This window comes from Phalacrocorax carbo, chromosome 10, assembly GCF_963921805.1.
Source record: "Phalacrocorax carbo chromosome 10, bPhaCar2.1, whole genome shotgun sequence".
Taxonomy (NCBI): Eukaryota; Metazoa; Chordata; class Aves; order Suliformes; family Phalacrocoracidae; genus Phalacrocorax; species Phalacrocorax carbo.
Genome location: NC_087522.1, coordinates 8715454 through 8737041, shown reverse-complemented (window position 1 = coordinate 8737041; position 21588 = coordinate 8715454). Strand labels below are relative to the sequence as shown.

At 39.9% G+C, this 21588-nt stretch overlaps 1 protein-coding gene across 3 annotated transcripts; it reads right to left on the bottom strand.

Moving 5' to 3' along the window:
- Positions 1-168: 168 nt before the first annotated feature.
- On the bottom strand, positions 169-21582 carry USP42 (ubiquitin specific peptidase 42). 3 transcript variants are annotated; one of them, XM_064461710.1, is made up of 18 exons: positions 21384-21582; positions 17478-17715; positions 16489-16689; positions 14658-14768; positions 14401-14503; positions 14166-14233; positions 13933-14003; positions 13319-13401; positions 10118-10229; positions 9587-9727; positions 9285-9385; positions 8687-8825; positions 7303-8037; positions 6827-6915; positions 4688-6178; positions 3903-4198; positions 1178-1265; positions 1110-1126 (listed from the first exon to the last, which is right to left on the bottom strand). In XM_064461710.1, exons 2-17 carry the CDS (start codon positions 17704-17706, stop codon positions 1225-1227), a joined length of 4011 nt encoding a protein of 1336 aa, XP_064317780.1. In that variant the 5' UTR covers positions 17707-17715; positions 21384-21582; the 3' UTR covers positions 1110-1126; positions 1178-1224. The 3 variants fall into 3 exon arrangements, with proteins under 3 accessions (XP_064317778.1, XP_064317779.1, XP_064317780.1); XM_064461708.1 differs by having other exon boundaries at positions 169-1265; XM_064461709.1 differs by lacking the exon at positions 21384-21582 and adding an exon at positions 20061-20182 and having other exon boundaries at positions 169-1265.
- Positions 21583-21588: the final 6 nt, after the last annotated feature.

Genomic DNA, 21588 nt, shown 5'->3' with positions numbered 1-21588 from the left:
CAGCTGACGTCCCAAGTTACTTATCTTCTCTGGGTCACACCGACAGCATCTTCTCACCTACCACTGAAAGGAAGATCTGATTTCTTAGAGTATCAAACACACTCTGAAAGCTGTCAATTCACATGACATATTGCATGTTAAATAACTCAAGTAAAACTCAAGTAAAAATCCATTTGAACTTTGCTGTATTTATATACTATATAAATTTTACATGCTATATATTTACAGTGGGGCAAGTGCTTTTTATCTTTAAAAAAACAAAGATCAAACTTTAGACATCTCTGAACAACACAGCTTGTATAAACCAGACAGATTATTCAGATGAACTGTATTTAATACAGGTTCCCCACTCATCTCCTGATGCAGGACCAGTGAATAATAAGTGCATCACAGTTTGATAGCATTTAATAATAAAAATAAAAATCACAGTATGAATTTGTCTGTAACTAGACACTTTAGAGAGACAAAACAGACAACTGAGACTTAAGACAAGTGACAGTATATTAAGAAAATGTAATAAAAACATATGGAAGAGTATACAAATAGTCTTGAGAGATACATTCAGAACTGCATATTCATTGTTTCACAATGTTGAAAACCAGAAGATTTTCTTCAGATCTTGAATATAACTCAAATGTGAAGTAAATTAGTTTCTAGTGTCAGACATCACAGAAAAAAGATGCAGCTCTTGCAAAACTCTGGTTATTTGAGAGCTTGTGAAATTTTAAATAAGTCTTTAAATTAAATATACAGACTGTCAGTTGCAATTTTTATAATTCCTGGTTGCTCTTGCACCAGATGTCTAACTTGGAGTAACATTACATGAATAACATAAAGTCAACCTGAGTCTGTAATTAAGCAGCATTTGAGATGGTCTATTCCAGGGCATTATCTCACATCAGCGAGATATTTATGTGGTAATTTACAATGTTCAGCAGTTGTAAAAAGTTTCCACCCTTTTGGATTAGAAGTATATTTTAAAAAAGAAAGTCTCAAGTTAAAAACTAAAAAAAAGTTCTTTCATGGTAAAATTCTGTACAGAAATGTTAAGCACCACTTATGACTGGATTTTGTCTTGATGGTAATTGTTTTGATAATAAATTTTAAGTTTTGATGGTCAATATTGGTAATGTCGGGTTTGATGGTCAATATTGGTAATGTCGGCTTTGATGGTAAGAAGTTGTTGGCTTTGATGGTAAAAAGTTGTTGGTTTTGATGGTGGGTTTAGCTTGAGCATTGAAGGCTTCCATCAGTAAGCTCCGCATCTGAAAGACAAAAGGAAGAAGTGTCACTCCCTGTTGTGACATTCAACATAAACCTATGTCTCAGTGGTTTGACTTCCGAAGGAGAAGTCTCAGCTCTGCACACAGCTCCATCTGCTCTGAGTGGAGGAGCCAATGGACTCGAGAAGGTGGCTTCGTCCCTGATTGCATTTCAGTCCTATGCTAAGATCAGCGATCCGTACAGGGCATAAAGCTACCTGCTTTAATAGCAAATGGTAGACCTTAGGTAAATTAAGTTTAGTTGAAATTTTGCCTAGACCACATCCTTGTTTTACTATCTTGTGGTCAAGCTGACCAAATCTTACCCACAAAACCAGAAGCCTTCAGAAACTTGCTGGAGAGAACATGTAGGAATGTATGAAATTAACAGCTTTACGGCTGCTCCTCCCATCCTATCTGGGTTTTTCTTAAATCACAAGTTATCACTAGCCATTTTCATCCTTATTAATTTATTCGAAGTAACATGAGTCCTGGTGAAAAGGCACAACCTAACAATTCCTTCTCAGTTGTTCCTAGTCTGTCCCTAGCTGTTTTGAGAGGTTCAATACTCTCTAAAAACACACTGCCAAAGTGGCCTTTTTGAGATCAGATTCCATCATTGAGAAAATCCTACTTGGGACCTATTTTTGTAAAAAAGATTGACTTGCCACAAGATGAAGCTAATTAACGGCCATGGGCTTGATGAAATACCAAAAATGCCTGAAAAAGAATTGCTTTTCACAGCCCTCATAGCCCGCTTGTGGTACAAGAAGTATCTCAAATTGGGGGACTGTCATCGTATTTATCGATGAACAGCTTGCACCTATATAGCCCAGTAATCTTAATGCCCCTGACTGGTGTAACGACATGCAAGACATTTACTTTCTTACTATACTTTTGACTGGTTTAGAAAAGCACGAGCTTGCCATCTGCTGGCGGAGAATTCACTAAAGCCAACCCACTATTGGAGTAGATGCAGTGTTCTGCTCGGTTCCTGATTTATCAGCTAGAACAGAGACACTCTTAGTGCAATAAGGATTATTTTGACATTAGTATCACAAAAAAGTATTTTTACAACAACAATTTTTGAAAGCGCTCAATTCAGTCCTTCTTAAATTTTCCTTGTTAAAGAGAAAAATAGCATATTAAATTTTACACGAAGAATGTGCAAACAATCAGCTTTCCCTCCATACTACATTTTCAGACTAAAACTTATGGTTGTCTATGTCCTAAAATACAATTGTCGTTTTTCCACAAACGCACTTCCTCTTTGGCTTAAGCAAATTTTTCAGTGCAAGCATCTACTGACTGTGGCAATTTACTTCAATGTGGAAACCATGAGGGAGTTTTGAAAATTAAGATCTCTTCCGAGATTCTCCAAATCGTGAAATGCATTCAGCTGTAATAAAAGACGACAAATTATTTTGTTTTCTATGCCAGAATGAATTTTTCAAAACTGGGCTAGTAATAGACAGGATTGTCACCAACTATTAACCCAATTCTTAAATTGCGAGCAGGTATGAAGTGTAGAAAATTTGGAAATCAAACTTGCTTTTGGATAGTGAGCTGTCTTCTTCATGGATTACTTCAGTTATCTACAAGAGTAAAATAAATGGTTGGGGAGGTTGGTTGTTTATTAAACTGACTAACTGGGATTGGCTTTATGTCAGATAATGTCATTTAAGAAGGTTTTATTATTATAAACACTTCTGTTCAGAAAAATCTCATGGGAAATGTCAAATTTTATTTTAGAGGTTTAATTCATTGCAGTGTGCAATATTATTCATTACATAATTCTGAAGCTAATTAATTTAAACCATATTATCTACTGAGAGCCCAAGTCAGGACTTGAACTCAGGAGAGTTCAGTGTAAATTCAGTCAGGTACTCAAGTTTGTATTTAGTTTCATCAGCCTACTTCTCTGTATTTTTAAGCCTATACTAACAGGAAAAAAACCCACAGGTAAATAAAACAATAGCAGGGATTTAACATACCCTCCAGGTGTTAAATTACAAAGCACCTTTGGAGGGTTAACAACTGAATTCAGTGTGCTTAGGAGAAGGCAGATCTACATCTGAAACAACAATATTTCAGTATTATCACTAACTTCTGTTACTCTGAATAAGCAGTCAGCGCTATTTCTAGGTTATGAAATAGCTGAACATAGTATTTTATTTAAATTGATTACTCTGGTAGTCTTTTTTAGGAAGGTGGTGTTTCACTACAATAGTACTAGCCTGGAAGTCTCATGTCCTCATCTTCCATCTTGATTACTGAACCTCCTGTCTACCTACCTTTTTCCAGATATGGCTGCCCAAGCAGCAGTTTTTTCTTAGTTGGACTGAATTTAATAAGACATCTTGCATCTCTCCCACTTGTTCGCCACTTAACCATCAGATCAAATGAAAATTACTTGCCCTTCAACCCCTTCACAGTTTTATTTCAGACTTCCTTTCCTTGCAGTCATTTAAAAATGGCGGAGGGGGGAAGCCTATCAACTTCTTTTTTATATTGATGCAGACTGTTTGGAAGCCATGATACAAAGCAGAGCTTTCATCACACAAGCATTTAAAGATTATTTTAAGTAATAGTGTCTATGTGGCTAAAAAGGAGTCCTGCAAATGTCCTGTGGCCCCTTACCTTTAACATACTCATTGGATGTGATGGAGCTATATTTCTTCTTGCTTTCACCTGCACTGGAAGGTTTCCCTTCCTTGTAGGGTTGTTTACTGCCCTGGTTTCTGTATTGCTCACATAAATAGCCACCTGGAGGACAGGATTCTTCCTTCTTCTCCCGTGTTTTCTTCTGGAAATGAGGCTCTAAATATTCCAAGAAGCCTTTCAGTTTCCTGATGTGTTTCTTCTTTTTCTTCTTTTTCTTACGTTTGCGATTGTCATTGTCAAAGCGGAGCACAGAGAAATCCAAATCATAAAGTCTGAAGGAAACATGCAAGTTAAAAATAGAAAAACAGATGTGGCACTTGATGCATATATGAAACGTTATTTATTTTACCACAGGTGATGACTTGCAGCGTGTCAGCTATTTTGTGGTAATTTCTGCACATCTAATTTACTTTAGAAGCAGCAAACTTAAGCCCTCAGATTGAAGGACAATAGGTCCTGGTTTGTACACAAATCATTAACAGTGGCTAGTTGTGGAATATGTGGAATTAAAAAAAAAAATATTGTTGTGACCTAATCAACAACGCTGTGCAGATGTGATTCTAACTACGTGGTCCAGATCTAGTGTTCTAACACAATTCAGCAATATCTTTCCTATCTTCACTTGACCAACCTAATGACATGATCCCCAGCCAGATTATGCTATATAAATAACTCAGAAACAATGAAAAAAAGGCAGACATGAGAAAAACCCAGAAAAGAATTAGGAAAAAATTGCTGATTATGCTGGAATCCTTGCTTACTTGTAATCCTTCTCTCGATGTTTATCTTTGGACTTCTTTTTCTTCTTGACCTTCTTGTATTTTTTCATTCTTTGGTCACCTATCTTTCGGCATTTCTTTTCTGTTTCGCTTCCGCTTCCTTCCGTGTGGCTATATTTTCTTTTGCCATTTCTTAGTTTGTCTTTTTCATTTTCTCGGGAAGAGTCCTCAAAATTTGCATGAGCTGATAGAGGTGGAAGTGCATGCCTTTCACGAGAATACTTTTCAGATTGCTGCTGAGGTACCGAACAATGATGTAAATTTGCTCTGTGGCTGCTGAAATGATGTACATCTTCCTCTCTAAACAGTGTGTTGTGAGGCCATCTGCTTTTGCAGTGGTAATCCTTATGTGATCTGTTGTTGTAAGCTTGACTTGATTTGTCAAAGTCTTTGTCACAATGAGAGGACTTTCTCTCTCTACCATCTCTCGTTCCATGAGAGGAATAATAATCATTGTAGTATCTGCATTTTTCCCATCTCCGTGGTTCATCTTGATAGTATCTTTCTCTGCTCCAGGTTCTGTCTCCTTTGGAATGATAATACCTATTCCTGTCTTCTGTTCTTTCTCTGCTTCGGGATCTGTAACGAGAATATTTTCCTGAGCTTTTGCCATTATTTGGACTGTTTCTTTCACTATGGGAAGATCTGTACTTGCTTTCACTGCAATATTCCTGCTTATGACGATTTTGCTTAGCTGTTTCCATGCTGCGAGAGCACCTCCTCTTGTGGGAATGATCATCTGTTTTGTTTCTGGTTTGCTTCTCCTTCTCCCTCTCTTCAGTGTCTGAGTTTTCTCTCTTCCTTCGGTAGTGCTCTTTGTCAGTTTTTTTAGAGTCATATATTTTTTTCTTATATTTTTTCCTATGTTTATCTTCTTCACATTTTTTATTACTCAGTCCCTCATTTTCTCTAGAAAACTGACTCTCCAAGACTTTATCCAGCTTCATAATGGAAGAGTCATTAACAGGTGGGACCTCTACATAGTTATTAGAAATGTCCTTTGTATCTTGGCATTTATCTGCAATATCTAGAGATGCAAGATTTTTAGAACTACATTCAATGTCAGACTTCATAGCAGAAGTTTGCCCCAATTTCTCTTCGCTGTCAGGAGCCCCTTTGATGTACAAAGGATTTTCTTTTGAAATTAGTTCAGGTTCTTTTGATCTTGGTTTTTCTTTGTCTCTATCTTCAGACTCACACTGCCCAAGGAACCCATCTTCAGTGTCCAAGGATTTTTTCCTGACCTTGTGCTGACCATTGATATTGGGATGCACATGATCAACTTTTGTTATAATACTTTCAGCAACTTCTTTGGTAGAAATGGTTTCAGAATCTGATTGAGTAAAAAGACTCTCAACCTCACAGCTAAAATTGGAAGGAACCTTCCTGGATTCTTCATAAGCAAACAGTGCTTCCATCACTACAGTTTCCATAAGACCATCATTCTCAGAAGATTTCTGAGGTCCAGGGACACTGCACAAAAGAAAAACACATTTTTAACTTGAAAAAGTACATTTAAAAGATGAATGTTAGGAGTAAAATATCCCCTTAAGAAAAAAAAATTAGTGGCTACTGGAAAATTCTGAAAGACATTCCCTTGAGAAACCTATTCTTACACCCTCCTCAGCTGCCAAAGAAGGTGGGTTTTTTTTTCTTGATTCTGCAAGTATTGCATTAAAAACCCCACACCCAGCACATCTCTCTCCCTCCACTTGCTGGTCTGAATCACATCAATAGCTAAACCCACTGTATTTGCTCTCCCCATGACTACAAAAAAGTAAACACATGGATTTTCTTCTCTCCCCCAAATGGGAGAGCAGATGGAGGGAATTTACATTCACACATGCCAGGATGTTAAAAAAGGGAAAGAGGAATAGTATTCCAGACAATGGAAAAAAATGGAAAAACATTCTATGAAAGAACAGAAGTTTTCCAGGAGGCATCTGCCTGTATTTAATATCAGAATAATATATGCTCCATGCTGATGTTTGCAACACTAGACGTACAGTGTGGAATTCTCTGTACTGATTTAAATCTTTCTATTAAATAATATTAGTAGAGAGGTAAAATAATTATAAACTTGTATGAAATCTTGTTTTAATCAGAGTGTACTCGTTTTACCTTATTTCCTCTGACAAGCTGTTCAGCTGGCTGTATGTGAGAGATTCTAAGATTATTTCTTGAGGAACCGGCGACAAAGCTATAGGCATCTACAATTAAAATGTATAAGTTAACAGACAAAAAATACTATCTTCAGTAGAAAAATACTGTTTTCAAAATTTCTACATTCAATATTAAACAAGATCCCTTTGAGTTATATGTACTATCCCCATTTTACACATCACCCCACTCACTCCTCCCAAATATATTAATGAAACTTATGAAGTATTAGCTCCACTGAACTTGTCTTAAGTTGACATTTTCTCATACGTGAGCTCAGCTCTGCAAATTCTAATGGGATAATAGCACAAAGTGTTATGATGAATCTTGTTCTGTGTGCTTTCTCGCTATTTCACATGAATTAGGTACAGTATAATGCTCCTGAATACTGAATACATCAGAGGTGAGAAATTCTAGATGGAACAAACATAACTCACTGTTTCAAGCAATCCATTTGTTTTAGAAAAGAAAATCTCAGAAGGTTTAACAGGTTGGACTTGGCAAGCGGAATCATCAAGTTTCAGTCCATTTTCTTTAGATTCATTATCTAAACTAATAGCACCATTTAGTGAATCATTTTTTGGCAGCTCATGCTGGGATCTTTCTTCTTCAGCATTCTGACAGGAAGAATGGGGATTCTGCAATGTATGGACCACCTTTCCAATCAAAATTCCATTAGAAGATACTATGTTGCAATTCCTTTTAAACAAGCCCTTCGACTCCTCAGATTTTCCTGAAGATTCTGCACTGTAAGAGACTGCGTTATCAGAGCTGAGTTTAGGATTTCCATTCACTGCTGGCTCCACAAAAATTTCATCAGGAACTTCCTGTTTGGAAATGTTAGTAGCAACTGACATGGTAGATGCATTTGAGGTAGACTCTGCTGCAGAAGAATTTGTAATTGTGGATGAAGGAACAGGCTTGCTTAGCTCCTCATCCTCCGCAGCACTGCTAAGACAGTCAGGTTGTGACACTGTCTGACGTGCAGGCAATTTGTTATGAATACTGATAGTGATCTTCTGGTTTTTTGATGGATCAGTAATTGAAGGCCTGGTAATTGCCCAGTTTTGAACACAAGCTGTTGGCGGAGCTGAAGATGGCCTTTTTAGGGTGACGCCAACAGTATTTGGATCCTCTTTTAGGGGTCCATTTCCATTTAAACGACTTGAATTCTGTATTTAAAAAGAAGAGATTGCAAGATGGATATGTGCGAACACACAGCATTCAAAGTTTTAAAACACTAAATTCTCCTAAATATTTCTACAAATTGCCTCAACACCTAAGAAGAAAAAACACCCCCTTCAAATATGTAAGTCCAACAAACATGTTTAATTCCTGCTTTTGGTTTACTGCATATTGGCATCAAATGAGCATCATTTCTGAAACCCACCCAAACAACGTAATATTGACTAAAGCTATTCCCAAATACATTTATTTTCCCCTTTAAACACTCCCGGACAACGCTGGAATAATTGTTCTGGTACTCAGGAACAAGACAATTTGTTTTCAATATCTCAGCTAAAGTGACACTGATAGGGGGAATTTTTTTTTATTATTATTTAAGCATTAATTGTCTCAAAAGGGTAGTTCTCAGTGCTTTAGAAAGCTGAGTTGGAAGTATTAAGTAATGAAGCAGCATGTCTGCACAATTTAGAATTAGCCACTGTTTGAATAATTCTGGCTGTAGCACGAGGGTTGAAGAAAGCTGCAGTGTGAGAGGGAAAATAAAACTCAGATGCTAAAAACTACAACAAAAAAAACCCACACCAAAGCCAAAAACCACTATCAATTTGGTGCCATTATCTGCCCCCCTCAAATTACCTTTATCATATGAGGAGGAAGTCGTGGTCCCATAAATCCAGCCTGTTTACTATTGGCCCCCCGCTGACCAAGGAATGAACGGGGATAAGATGGTGCTGGTAAATAAAAAGCACGTTCTCCGAGTGTCAAATCATAGCGCCTTGGGAAAAGAGCAGTGATCTTAGATTTTTTTTCTTTCAGCCTATTCTTGGATTAAACCCCATCCCATAATTTTATAGGAACAGTTTATATGACACAGAAGACATATACAGAAGATTTCACCAAGACAACAAACTGAAAATTACATAATGGTCTTCCTACAATGACTATCCTTTTCAGAGCAATAACTCATCCTTACACCATGTATGGCCTTAATTTCTCCTCTTTTCTAAATTAGCCAGCTACAGAGAGCAGATATGTGGCAATGTACACAAGTGCAGTAGTTTAAGGCTAAGCAATGAAAGATAATAAATTACGTGGGGAATTCCAAGTTAGAGAGAACTAAATTATACAAATAGTAATCTTTTCCTAGGACAGAAAGAAAAACACTTAAAAAGAAGAAAAATGTCAATAACAGGAAAGTAAACATATTCTGACCACATTTAGTATTTGTTGTTACCTGATATAAAAAAGTACATAAGCTTGCTGATTGAGAACTGTTTTGATATCAGAAAGGTCTACTGAGGCATCGTTCATTCGATACCAAAGTCCATTACCGGCCTGCAAATAAAGACAATGATATCTTTAGATGAATTGCATGTTTTCCAAATGACATCACAGATAGAACACTGCAGAACAAAACAATCCAAAACAAATAAAAACCATATAATACAACCTTTTCCCTTAAAAACAGCAGTTACCAGTAGCATTTTAATTTGTCTGCCCAGATTTTACCCTGTTAGAAATCAAGCTGATATCTACCTTTATGAAGCAGAGATAGTGTCCTGCGTTACAGTTGAAACCACTATGTACAAGAACTGCATATAAAGCATAGATGAGCGGTTCTCCAATTGATTGGGACATATATGCTCGAAGATCCAAATATTCAGGATATTTTACATCCTAAACACAGACCAAGAAGATTACAAAATTATTCTGAAATACTTCATGGAATAGCCTGAGAAAAACACTTCTACAAACACAGACCCGGATTATATGAATATATTTTTTTGATTCATTTAATAATACCTATTCTCATAAACAACATTTAATAATTTAAGTTGCAGAGAACTGTTTGCTACAGAATTAGCTCTTTAAGAGTAAGCTATATTCTTATGGTCACACAGGAGCTTTATTGTTATTAAAAAAGAAAAAAGAAGCCATAGCTGTTGTATCGACTTATCTTAGACTATAGTTATTGCCTGCAAACGTTAACAACTTTTAAATGAGTATTCATCTTTGGGAAATCTCTCATTCCAAGAAAATAAAGTTGCATTACAGCTCTAAAAATACCTTGTTGATCTTTCCACCTGTAAAATTTGCAAATCTTTTCAGTGATATTGTGAGAACATTGGAAGAACGATGTATCGTGTACCTCTTTGACGCAGGAACCATCTTTTTACACCTTAAGAACAAGCACAGACAAATGTTTAACAGGATATTCTTTTTCCCCTAAAACGTCAAACAAGTTTTCATCTCTCACACATGCTTATGCTATTTGAATGATATTTACTTGCTTAATATATTTTTTCTTTTAATAAATCCATACACTGCATTTCAGGTTTGTTAATAGAAGATAGCAGGATATAAGAGGACAGTTCTAGAGAACAAAGAATAAAGGATTTAGAACATCATCTTTCGATAGCCAAACAAATGTCTGAACATGTCTCTGTTATGCTAAAAGGGTAAGGCTTGCCAAGGTGCGAAGCAGGACCAGGGATCTCTCTCGAGAGCACACCACCAGAATGTAAGGCAAGGTACCATTTCCTGTTATACCAAAGTGGCTATTTTGAAACAATGTCCTGGATACATTCTTTCAGCTTTCTGCTGGAGGGCAAATACTAAAAGTGGAACAAGAGAGTCCCGGTCCTCAGGCCTAGAAACTGCGAATAATTTCCAAAATGGATTGCATACCAACGTAAAAAATACGATGGAAGGAAATAGTCATTCTGCAGGAGGGATACCTCAGACAGTATTAAGTCCTCATGTATTGAGGTTGCCTGGAAAGACACTAAAACCATCTGCAGTCCTTTGAAACAAACTTGTTAACTGTAAGTTTGTTGCATTGCACGCTCAAAGGTAGATTGTACAAAGTAAGCCCTGAAATTCAACCACTGGCACAGAGAAAGAGTGCCACATGCCAGTTTACATCAAGAAAAATACTGTTCTCTTTTCAAATTTGGATGTCAAAATACAAGTCAGAGAGTTCCAAATTGATGGAGAATGCCTATGAACAAGAAAAGGCCCACCCAGAATAAGAAAAAAAAGAAAAAGTTTTATGTGTTTTCTAAAATTCTATGAAACTTGGAATTAGATACAAAGTTTTGAGACAGTAATCTGTGTTAGGAAAATTCATGGTAGAAAAGGAAAGCATCAATTAGGGAAAACTTAAAAGTAACAGATTAGTTCACCAGCAATGGAAAAGATACTGTGCGTATGGGAAACCTTTCTTTTTCAATTCACAAAAAGACTGAAACTTCTGGTTTTATGTGTGACTACACTGGTCACACCCCACATTAATGAAGGATCATGCAACTCAGATGTAGAATCATTGAATACAATTATTAAGGGTGGAAAAGACCTCTAAGATCATCAAGTCCAACCATCAACCCAACACCACCAGGCCTCCTAAACCATGTCCTGAAGTGCCACATCTACATGGTTTTTGAACACCTCCAGGGACAGTGACTCCCCCACCTCTCTGGGTAGCCTCTTCCAATGCCTGACCACTCTTGCAGTAAAGACATTTTTCCTAATATCCAATCTAAACCTCCCCTGATGCAGCTTGAGGCCACTTCCTCTCACCCTATCACTAGTAACTTGGGAGAAGAGACCAACCCTCACCTCACCACAACCTCCTTTCAGATAGTCGTAGAGAGTGATAAGGTCTCCCCTCAGCCTCCTCTTCTCTGGGCTAAACACCCCTAGCTCCCTCAGCTGCTCCCCATGAGACTTGTTCTCCAGACCCTTCACCAGCTTCATTGCCCTTCTCTGGACACGCTCCAGCACCTCAATGGCCTCCTTGTCCTGGGGGGCCCAAACTGAACACAGTACCCGGGGTGCGGCCTCACCAGTGCCAAGTACAGGGGCACGATCGCTGCCCTGCTCCTGCTGGCCACACTATTGCTGACATAAGCTAGGATGCTGTTGGCCTTCTTGGCCACCTGGGCACACTGCTGGCTCATGCTCAGCCGGCTGTCAACCTTCTCCTCCGGGCAGATTTCCAGCCACACTTCCCCAAGCCTGTAGCATTGCATGGGGTTGTTGTGCCAAAGTGCAGGACCCGGCACTTGGCCTTGTTTAAATCTCATGCAGTTGGCTCCGGCCCATTGATCCAGCCTGTCCAGGTCCCTCTGCAAAGCCTCCCTACCGTCGAGCAGATTGACACTCCCACTCAATTTGGTGTCATCTGCAAACTTGCTGAGGATTCACTCAATCCCCTTATCCAGATCACTGGTAAAGATATTAAACAAGACTGTGAGGTGCTTATTACAGTTATCTTACTCTTCCCTCAGCCATAATCTGTAAACTGTTAGAATTTTTCATACATTACATGTTGCTTGCTACGACTGACAGACTAAAATGAAACTGGGATTAAACTGTTGCAATAGCCTATTAGATGCTCTTAATTAAACATCTGCATTCAAATGTACTAATTAACTTCCAAGTTTTCCAACAACAAAAAGCAGGTATTGCATTTTTCATTTAGAAGGATTAGATGGGAATGTTACAGAACTGAGCCTGGCAGTCTTTGCTTTTCTGAGTTTATGTTTGAATAGTAACTTTTTTTGCCAAAATACCTTATACAAATGTTCAATGCTCTTACATACTTAGAAACGTTTTACATATTGATCAGCATATAGGACATCTTAATTCCATATGCTTTCACAAAGCACAGGTTAGGTTTAGGGTGGCTCGTTTCGGACAACAGTAGTCCACATGTTTTACAATACAAGACTGTGCAAGACATCATTCAATGAGCCAGCAGAGGTTGGTAATGTTTATTATCTCTGACTCTGTTCACATTCACTGAGACCCAATCTCACTTTGTTTCACAGTGAACACCAGGACCTTCAGGAAGCTGATGTTGCCTCCTACCCCAAATCGCTGTCCATAGCTCTGTGCTTCAGCTCACCACCACTTATCGGACATGCCATTTAACTTCTGGCCATATTATTTCAGTGTGCAACTTCACACTTAGGAAGGCTGTCAAACCCCAATGTAGACTATACCAGGAATAAAAGCCTAATGTGAGCCTATGGCCACAATTCTTATATGTCCAAATATTCAAACAGAAACACAAAAATTACTCTCTTAGAAACAAATGTATTATTTTCCAAGTTTTGAATTATTTCAGTGTATTATGAAAGAACAACAGAGAGCTGTGTTTCATTATCTTACTTCTAAACAAAGTCAAAAGGTAACTTATGTTCTAAATCTTCCCATACATTAAACATGTATCTTGTATTAAGATGTAATTAGTAATAATCTTACTTGCTACATTTATAGCTATTTTCACCGTCCAGTTGTTCCGGTTTCACAAATTGTTCTAGAGCTCTGGTGACAGATGTAACTGCCTGGGTGAATAAGAAAGTAGAGCACTAAGTCACTGGAAATGCAAAATTTCAAACGCTTACTACTAGTTTCCGAGAGAACCTTGCCAATTCATACATAAGTGACCTACTGTGAACCAGCAAACACTGTGAAGGAAGAGGCAGAAACAAAGCATGCTGAACATTTACCTTATTTGAAAATTATTCTATTTTGAAATAAATAAATTTTGCAATACCACAGACACAGCATCTGTGGTATGCTTTAGAATCAATAATGAGAACAATCAAACCCATCAGTTTAACAATAGACATATATTGAAGTAGAATAATCAAGAAGTATGATAGTATCATTGTTTGTAGATCTAATTATTATCCAGCTTAAATCCAAATGGAGACTATTTACATGGCTTCAGCAGAAGAACAAAGCCCAATCCACTCCCATCCACCACCAAGCGCTTTTGTTTTAACAGTATATGTTTCTAGGTAAAATGAGTTGATTTTAGAAAGCCCTACAAGTCTTTAAACATCTCAACCAATACTCACATAACATCTTACCTTTATATCCAAAGTAATATCGAGGAATGGCTCGTACGTATCCGAAACTGCTTTGCAGTTCAAGCACTTTACTGGAATAAAAATACAAAAGCTTAACAGTACGTGACAGAGACTAACTGTACAAATCAAAATCATTAATACATATCACTTCAGTCAAACTACAAACTCCTTTACTACAGACAGACAAAAAGACACAGACCAGTTCAAAGGACAGTAAGATTTTTTAAAAGTACCTCGGGATCTCAGATATCCTCCAAATATTTGATATATAAGTGTGGTGGCTTGCGAAGATCTGTCCAATCTGGAAATAAATTATAATCAGACCTCAGAAGATTTAAGGCACAGAGTTAACTTTTCAAACAGTTTTTCTTTTCATGAAAACCAAGGACACAGATTTTAATTTATGATAGCAAATAAAGGAGTAAGAGGGGCTAGAGAAGATTTAAAAGTTAATTTGTTCATGCTTACTTGGTGCTTCCATTTAAGCAAGCTTTCTGCAAAGCATCAACAGTGAAGCATAAGAATTCATGTGCATCCTCTTGACTGCCAAAATGGAAATGTTTTCCTATTCCTAATAAATAAGAGGGTCATTATATTTATCTCATATAAAATGCAAGAAAGTTTGTATTTATATGTCTCTTCTTAAAAGTACCAAAATTATTTGTATGCATCAAATAATTATTTGAAAAATTAAAAAAAAATTAAAACCATCTAAACCGACTTACTTTTAAGGCCATTGATAACAGATGTAGGTTTGATGGCATTATTAGAGCAACACAGGACCTGGTTAATGTGAGTTTCCATTGTGCACATCATACAGAAGCCTTCTTCATGACCTGAAGAGTGAAAGAAGAAAGCATTCCAGTCTAGTCAAATATACATCGCTAAAAAAAAACCAAACCCTAAAAACAAACAAACAAAATCTTTAAGTTATAGGCACAATGTCCACCCTTCATACTACATTCCCTTCTCCTAAGATGTCAATATCCCAAGTTTTGTGACATTTTATTACGCAGAACCGTATAGAACAAAAATGTCAATTAAGTCTGTATTAAAGTGCATTTCTGATGAGAAATCTAAGTAACTATTGCAATGCCTTTTTGTTGTTGTTGTTTTTTTCAGGCTAAGAGGAATGTGAACTCCACAGACTGCAAAATATGAGGGAACAATATTGACATTGATGATACAGCACTAAAAGAGAATGTGTGTTATTTCCAGCACACTGCTGTTAGGTGAGCTACTTGACACAGAGCTAAGAAACCTCTGGGAGAAAAGAAAGATTAAAGTGACGTACATATTAGTATTTTTGCCCTCCTTTTTTTGACAGGATTCTTAACTGAAATCGTTTTTATATATGGTAAGAAAACAGAGTTAAGTTTCTAGGAATAAATACTAAGATACCAGAGTAGAAAGCATAGAGTTGCCTTTGTAAAAAAATTACTTTTATGGATATGAAAAGAAGCTCCTAGGCTTAAATAAATTCAAATATAAAAATGAAATTCAAACACAAATTCAAAGGTTTAAAAAATTTTATTTACACTAAAATCAGTCTAAATTCTAATGCAGTCCCACACAAATTTCTATTTGTGTTCATAAGATATTAGCTCATAGTGCTTTCTAGGGTGTTGGGTTTTTTGTAATGGGTCAACAGTGAACATATAATTTATTACAGTATTAGTGAGTTACAGTATCTGGGGCTGTGAAGACTAAACATCTATTAGACCAACATCCTGAATTTTACCACCTTTCCACCAGCAGGAAGCCCAAATGCCAAATGTTCATCAAATGCCTTACAATGTACTTCATTATTCACATGAAGCAAGAAATGATCTTTTGTTTAAGTTTTACCATGGTGCATTAAATGAAGATATGCACTTTACATGTTATTCTCAGTTTTAGGCCCCTCAGGACAAGGAGGCCATTGAGGTGCTGGAGCGTGTCCAGAGAAGGGCAACGAAGCTGGTGAAGGGTCTGGAGAACAAGTCTCATGGGGAGCAGCTGAGGGAGCTGGGGGTGTTTAGCCCAGAGAAGAGGAGGCTGAGGGGAGACCTTATCACTCTCTACAACTATCTGAAAGGAGGTTGTAGTGAGGTGAGGGTTGGTCTCTTCTCCCAAGTTACTAGTGATAGGGTGAGAGGAAGTGGCCTCAAGCTGCATCAGGGGAGGTTTAGATTGGATATTAGGAAAAATGTCTTTACTGCAAGAGTGGTCAGGCATTGGAAGAGGCTGCCCAGAGAGGTGGGGGAGTCACTGTCCCTGGAGGTGTTCAAAAACCATGTAGATGTGGCACTTCAGGACATGGTTTAGGAGGCCTGGTGGTGTTGGGTTGATGGTTGGACTTGATGATCTTAGAGGTCTTTTCCAACCTTAATAATTCTATGATTCTGTTAATATAATCATAGAATCATAGAATCAGTTCGGTTGGAAAAGGCCTTTAAGATCATGTTCAAAGCCATGTTCCACAGATAAAACAGGGTAACTGTTTTCTTCACAGAATCAGTTCCTTCACATTCACAGCTGTCCAACAGTTTTATAATAATGTTATAAAGTACTCACATGACTGGGTGTGTTCAAGAGAAAGCATGTAATTGGCAAGAGGAGGTGTGTAGGTCAAACATTGTAGAGTAGAATTAAGGAAACATGTATTGCCAAGATTCTGCAGTCCAACTCCAACACTTTGTGTTTGTTGCCAATCCATACAAATTTTCTCAGGTGGGAAAAGAATTCTTTGTGGCGGGGCAATTCCATCATTAACAACTGCAAGAAAATCATATTTTTTGAGAGAGATCTATTGGTTTTGTTTTAAAAATTATATTTAAAAACTAGCAATTTGCAGGAGCACCCAAAAGAACCAGCTATACTCCAAAACAAAAACCATATGATGCGCAGCTTTAACACTGCCACTCAAATTTGCTGGTCAACACACTGTTTTGGATAACAGTTTATTCATCTGTTTTAATTATTCTAATGTAAGGCAAACTTCCACTCTGATTTTAGTAACTTTTGCCAATATTCTTTCCATCTATAGTCTTTAATCTGATTATTAATTAAATTATTGGTTTTTTCCGTATTGTAACTTAAACCACGAACTTACACTTGTAATTATATGGTAATAACTATAAGAACTCAGACAGAGAAATAAGCAAGTAACTAGCACAGAAGGTAATCATATAGATACCAGATCTCTTCCTGAGCAGTGTTGTCATTCAAAGACTTGCAAATAATGGAAGCCATGAATAGAAATAGTAAAACGTACTTTTTTCTGCATAACAGAAAAGATCTGGATAAATCTGTGGATTCTAAAAAGCTCCCCATAATTGACTGTAAATAGGTCAAAACTAAGTTACAAATAGACTGTAAATAGATAAAACCAAGTTTTGCAACACTAGTCACTGCAGTTGCCTTAGGGAATTCACAAAATTGAAGTCCACCACAGGTCTTTATTTGTTGTAGTCCCATTTTATAGCAGTGCAACAAATAAGAACTGCATTTTCTATTTTGTTTTGTTTTAAAGGGAATGAGGGGAGGACAAAAGACTCACTCACCTAGATCTCTTTGGGCAAAAGGCTTAGATTTTTGAGATGATCTACAATAAATAGCACCTCCAGGTCCTTTGTCCACAGAGACTTTGTTTGGATCTTCTGCAGGTGGTACCCGGCCCAGATTTGCGGTGCGTGACGTCATTTTTTTAGTACGGGGTTTCTTAGATTTGTCAGACCGCCTTGATGACGATTTTTTTGATTTTGAAGATTTTGGCTTGTTAACTATGGTCATTGTTCATATCTGTAACAGAGGCAAAAGTGCTGGTTGACAGAAGAACGTCAAGAAGCATTCCAGAAAGTAAGGAATAGGAGAAATCCTGTCACTTAGTCTCAAAGAAATAACTTTAAGAACTAAATAGCTCTTAAGAATGATTTAAAAACAAACAAAAAACCCCAACCTAAACACACAAAGAAGAATTTCCCTTCAAACCTGTATCAATATTATTTTTAACTTCTGCAGAGCTGGTGACTGATGACATTTCTTACACTTTCACAGGATTTTAAACAGTTACAGTTATGAAGACACTTTTTTTGTTTCTTAAAAAAAAAAAAAAAAAGAGCTGTGAGCAGTGGCACATTCAAATGCTGGCCTGTTGAGATCCAGGAGGAGCTACTTGGCCCATCTTTTCACTCCTGGGAACCACACACCTCTGAGACACAGAGGATGGGGTATAGCTCTGAGAAATCTTGGGAAAGAAGAGCAAGAAGAGAGTTGTAAATTTATTTCTGCCTGGATTTCTTCTGTCCCTCCAAGAAATATTTGTTTGAATATGACTTGGGCAGCAGTACTTGGGGTATTTTACATCTATCACATTTACAAGTCTTACTATCAACTGAAAAGTTGAACCAAAAAGCACCTTTTTCAGTTCTACTTATGCAAAGTCATATGTTTTCCCCTGGCAAAACAACAGAGGAATGTAACCTATAAAAAGGAAATGCTGAATGTAAAAGAAAGCAAAACAAACCCTCAGCCCTCAAGGACAAAGGCAATAGCGGATATTAAGTCCTTTTTAAAATGCTGATTAGGTTTCAAGATGATACCTCTTTAAACATAGTAAGTGTGTGTGCATAGTAAGCTGCTGAATAATTACATGATCAATTATCAATTTCTATATGTAAATTTTTGCTACTATCTTACTACAGCATGTAGGGTCTTCTTAAGGTTAGGGTAGCTATAAACTTAACTGAAGGTTCAAAGCATAAGCTGCTTTGTTATACTGAAATACCTGAAAGAACAAAGCATAAACCAGTTTCAGATTTATGACAGGACTTGATAAAACTAAAGGTAGATCAAACAAAGCACAGCAAATTAGAGAACTTCTAGTCCCACAAAGGACAAATTATGTGCAGTCTTTAATTAGATCTTTTTCCCTTTAAATTTCCAATTTAAAATCCACTCTATACACATTCTCAATTTCTGAGGACATAATACACAAAACTGGAAAATTCCTTCTCATTCTACTGAGAAATTAAAACATCCTTCTCCACTTGGAAGACTGAGATGACAGCTCTCGAGCTCAGTGATTTTCAGATAAGATCCAGTCTTCAAATTGCAGATACCAGTGGCATCTCCTTTTTCCGATTGAAAGGGAAAGTGTTCCAACAACATACTTAAAACATATTTGCGGGACAAAAAACAGAATCAAGACTGCAGTGAAAAGCAAACAGAAGAATGTTATCACAAAAAAGCTTGAGCGTTATGTTGACCAAGAGGGTAAGCCTTACGTATTTTTTCATTTATTTTGGACAACTGAGTGATACATTACCAGATATCAAGTTCTGTACAACAACGAATATCAATGCGAGTAAGAATAAATCAGATCCACCACTTTTAAAAAACTTGTCTATATAATTCTTAATTTGGACACAACATCTCTGTGGCAAAGTAGTACAAAAACTATAAACACTGAGATTTTTTTCTTCTCCCATTGTTCAACATACATGCAGATCCTGTTCCTATACCACTGCTGAACATAAGTGTACACTGTCATGTGTATTGAGTGCTATTTCCCTGTGCGGATGTCATAATAGACTTCTCCCAGTATGATAGTGAAAAGCAAAACAGATAAAACCGTTACTTTCCTCCCATTTAGAGTTTTACATCAGTGTTGTTTAGATTTTTTCAGCGGTCTCATTACAGAACACATCAGTTATGGCCTGGATGTAAATATTTACATTTGGTCTCTGCTTTGTGTACAGTAACTCACAGCTCAAGAAGATTTTATACAAGATCCCATTCAGAAAACTGCGTTTAACCAGGGAGCAGTGATCACACATTTACCTCCTTACAAAACAAACATTTTCAGCAGTGATTGTAAAAACAAAAAACCCCAAACCATACACACAGAGAAACACCTAGGTAGAAATGAGGAGCGAGAGAAGACGAGAGCATAGATATGAAGATCAGGCGCGCTTACATCTCTAAATTACAAACTACACTTGCACACTGCAAAGCTACTGTAAGCAAAAAAAGAATAAAGGAAATGAAGAAACACCCCAAACACACACACGCCGCACTAGTTTTACTTTCATTAAAAAATAATCCAGCCACCAAGCCAGGAAATGCGAAATTAATTATCGCTTTACCCTTAATTGGGAGCCAGTTACGCAGGTGAGGTGGGGAAGAGCTCTGCGCGCCCGGTGCCCGCCGCCCCGAGGACAGCCGAGAGTCCCGCCGCCGGCCCCTGCGCCCACCGCGGCTTCTCATCCCGGGCCGCGGCGTGTCCGGGCGGGCTCCGAGCCCCCCCGGCGGCCTCTGACGCCCCGTAACACACTTCTTTAAAATTAAACCCTCCGACGGCCTTTTATCGCCGGCGCTAAGCTTGAAGCACCAACTCGGTCACCCCCTGCCCTGCCTTTCTGAAGGGTTTTGACACCGAAAGACACAAGGCTGCTCCCGCGGACCGGCACAGCGCGCCTGCACGCAACATGTCCGCGCCCGGGAGCGGCCGGAGCCCGACCGCACACAAAACAACCCGGCCCCGACAGACAGGCGAGGGGGGCCAGGAAACGGCTCCGAAGGAGCCTCCGCTTTGCCTCGCCTCGCCCTTCTCCGTCTCGCTCCCCCGGCCCCCCGCCGAGCTGGGGGCAGGCCCTGTGCCGCGCCGCCTCAGCGCCCGCCCTCCCCGCCCCGGCTCTACCTTTCCGGGCCCGAGCCCGCTCCCGCGCCTCACAGACGGTCCGGGGGCAGGACCGCGGCAGGCAGCGCCCAACGGCGACTCCGTGCCCATGGCAACGCGGCGGGGGGGGCGGGCGGCGGGGGGGGGGGGAAGGAATCGAACCCGGACCCTCGGAGCGCGGGGCGGCAGGCCCCGCGGGGAGCCGCCGCCTCGCCGGGCGGGGGCACAGCGCCGCGGGACTCGGGGATCCCGCCCGTCCTCCTTCCCTCCCTCCCGCTCGCCGGCGCCGGGACGCGGGGAAGCAACGCCGAGTCCCCGCGCCGGCAGGAGGGGGTGGAGGAGGGAGAGACAGGCGGCGGGCGGGCGCCCGCGGGACCCCGGTGTCTAACGGGAGAGGCGGGCGCGGAGCGGAGGAATCGCGCCGGGCACCGCCAGCCCCCGCCGCGCTGGGAGGGGGCCGGTCTCGCCGGCCCAGGGGGTGGCGGCGGCGGCGGGGCTGGGTCCCTCCGCCGCGTGCTGGGGACGGCGCCCCGCCCCGCCCGGGGGTCCCACCCCCTCCGGCTGCCCGCCAGCCAGGAGGGCAGCGGCCGAGCACCCGGCCGGCGTCCCGGCGGGCTGGGCTGGGCTGGGCTGAGCCGAGCCGGCTGCTCCCGCCGGTCTCCTTCCCTTCCCTTTCCCGGGCCGGCCCCTCCCCCCCGGCCCATTGATTTCCAGGCAGGGAGGTGCACGCCGCGCTGCCGGGCCGTGCCAGGCCGCCGCCAGGCCCGACTTTCTCCCCCGGCCCCATTACCTGGCTCGGCCCCGCTTGACTCGGCGCTGCCGGGTCCCCCTCGCCGCAGCCCCCGCCTCAGCCCGGCCCGCTCCGCCTACTGTTACAGCCCGTCGGGGAACAATGACGTCCCTCCGCCGGCCTCTTGCATCCGGGGCCCGGCGCCGGCCGGGCAGGCGGGCGGGGGGAGGAAAGGAGGCGGCGGCGGCGGCGGGGGGGAGAAGCG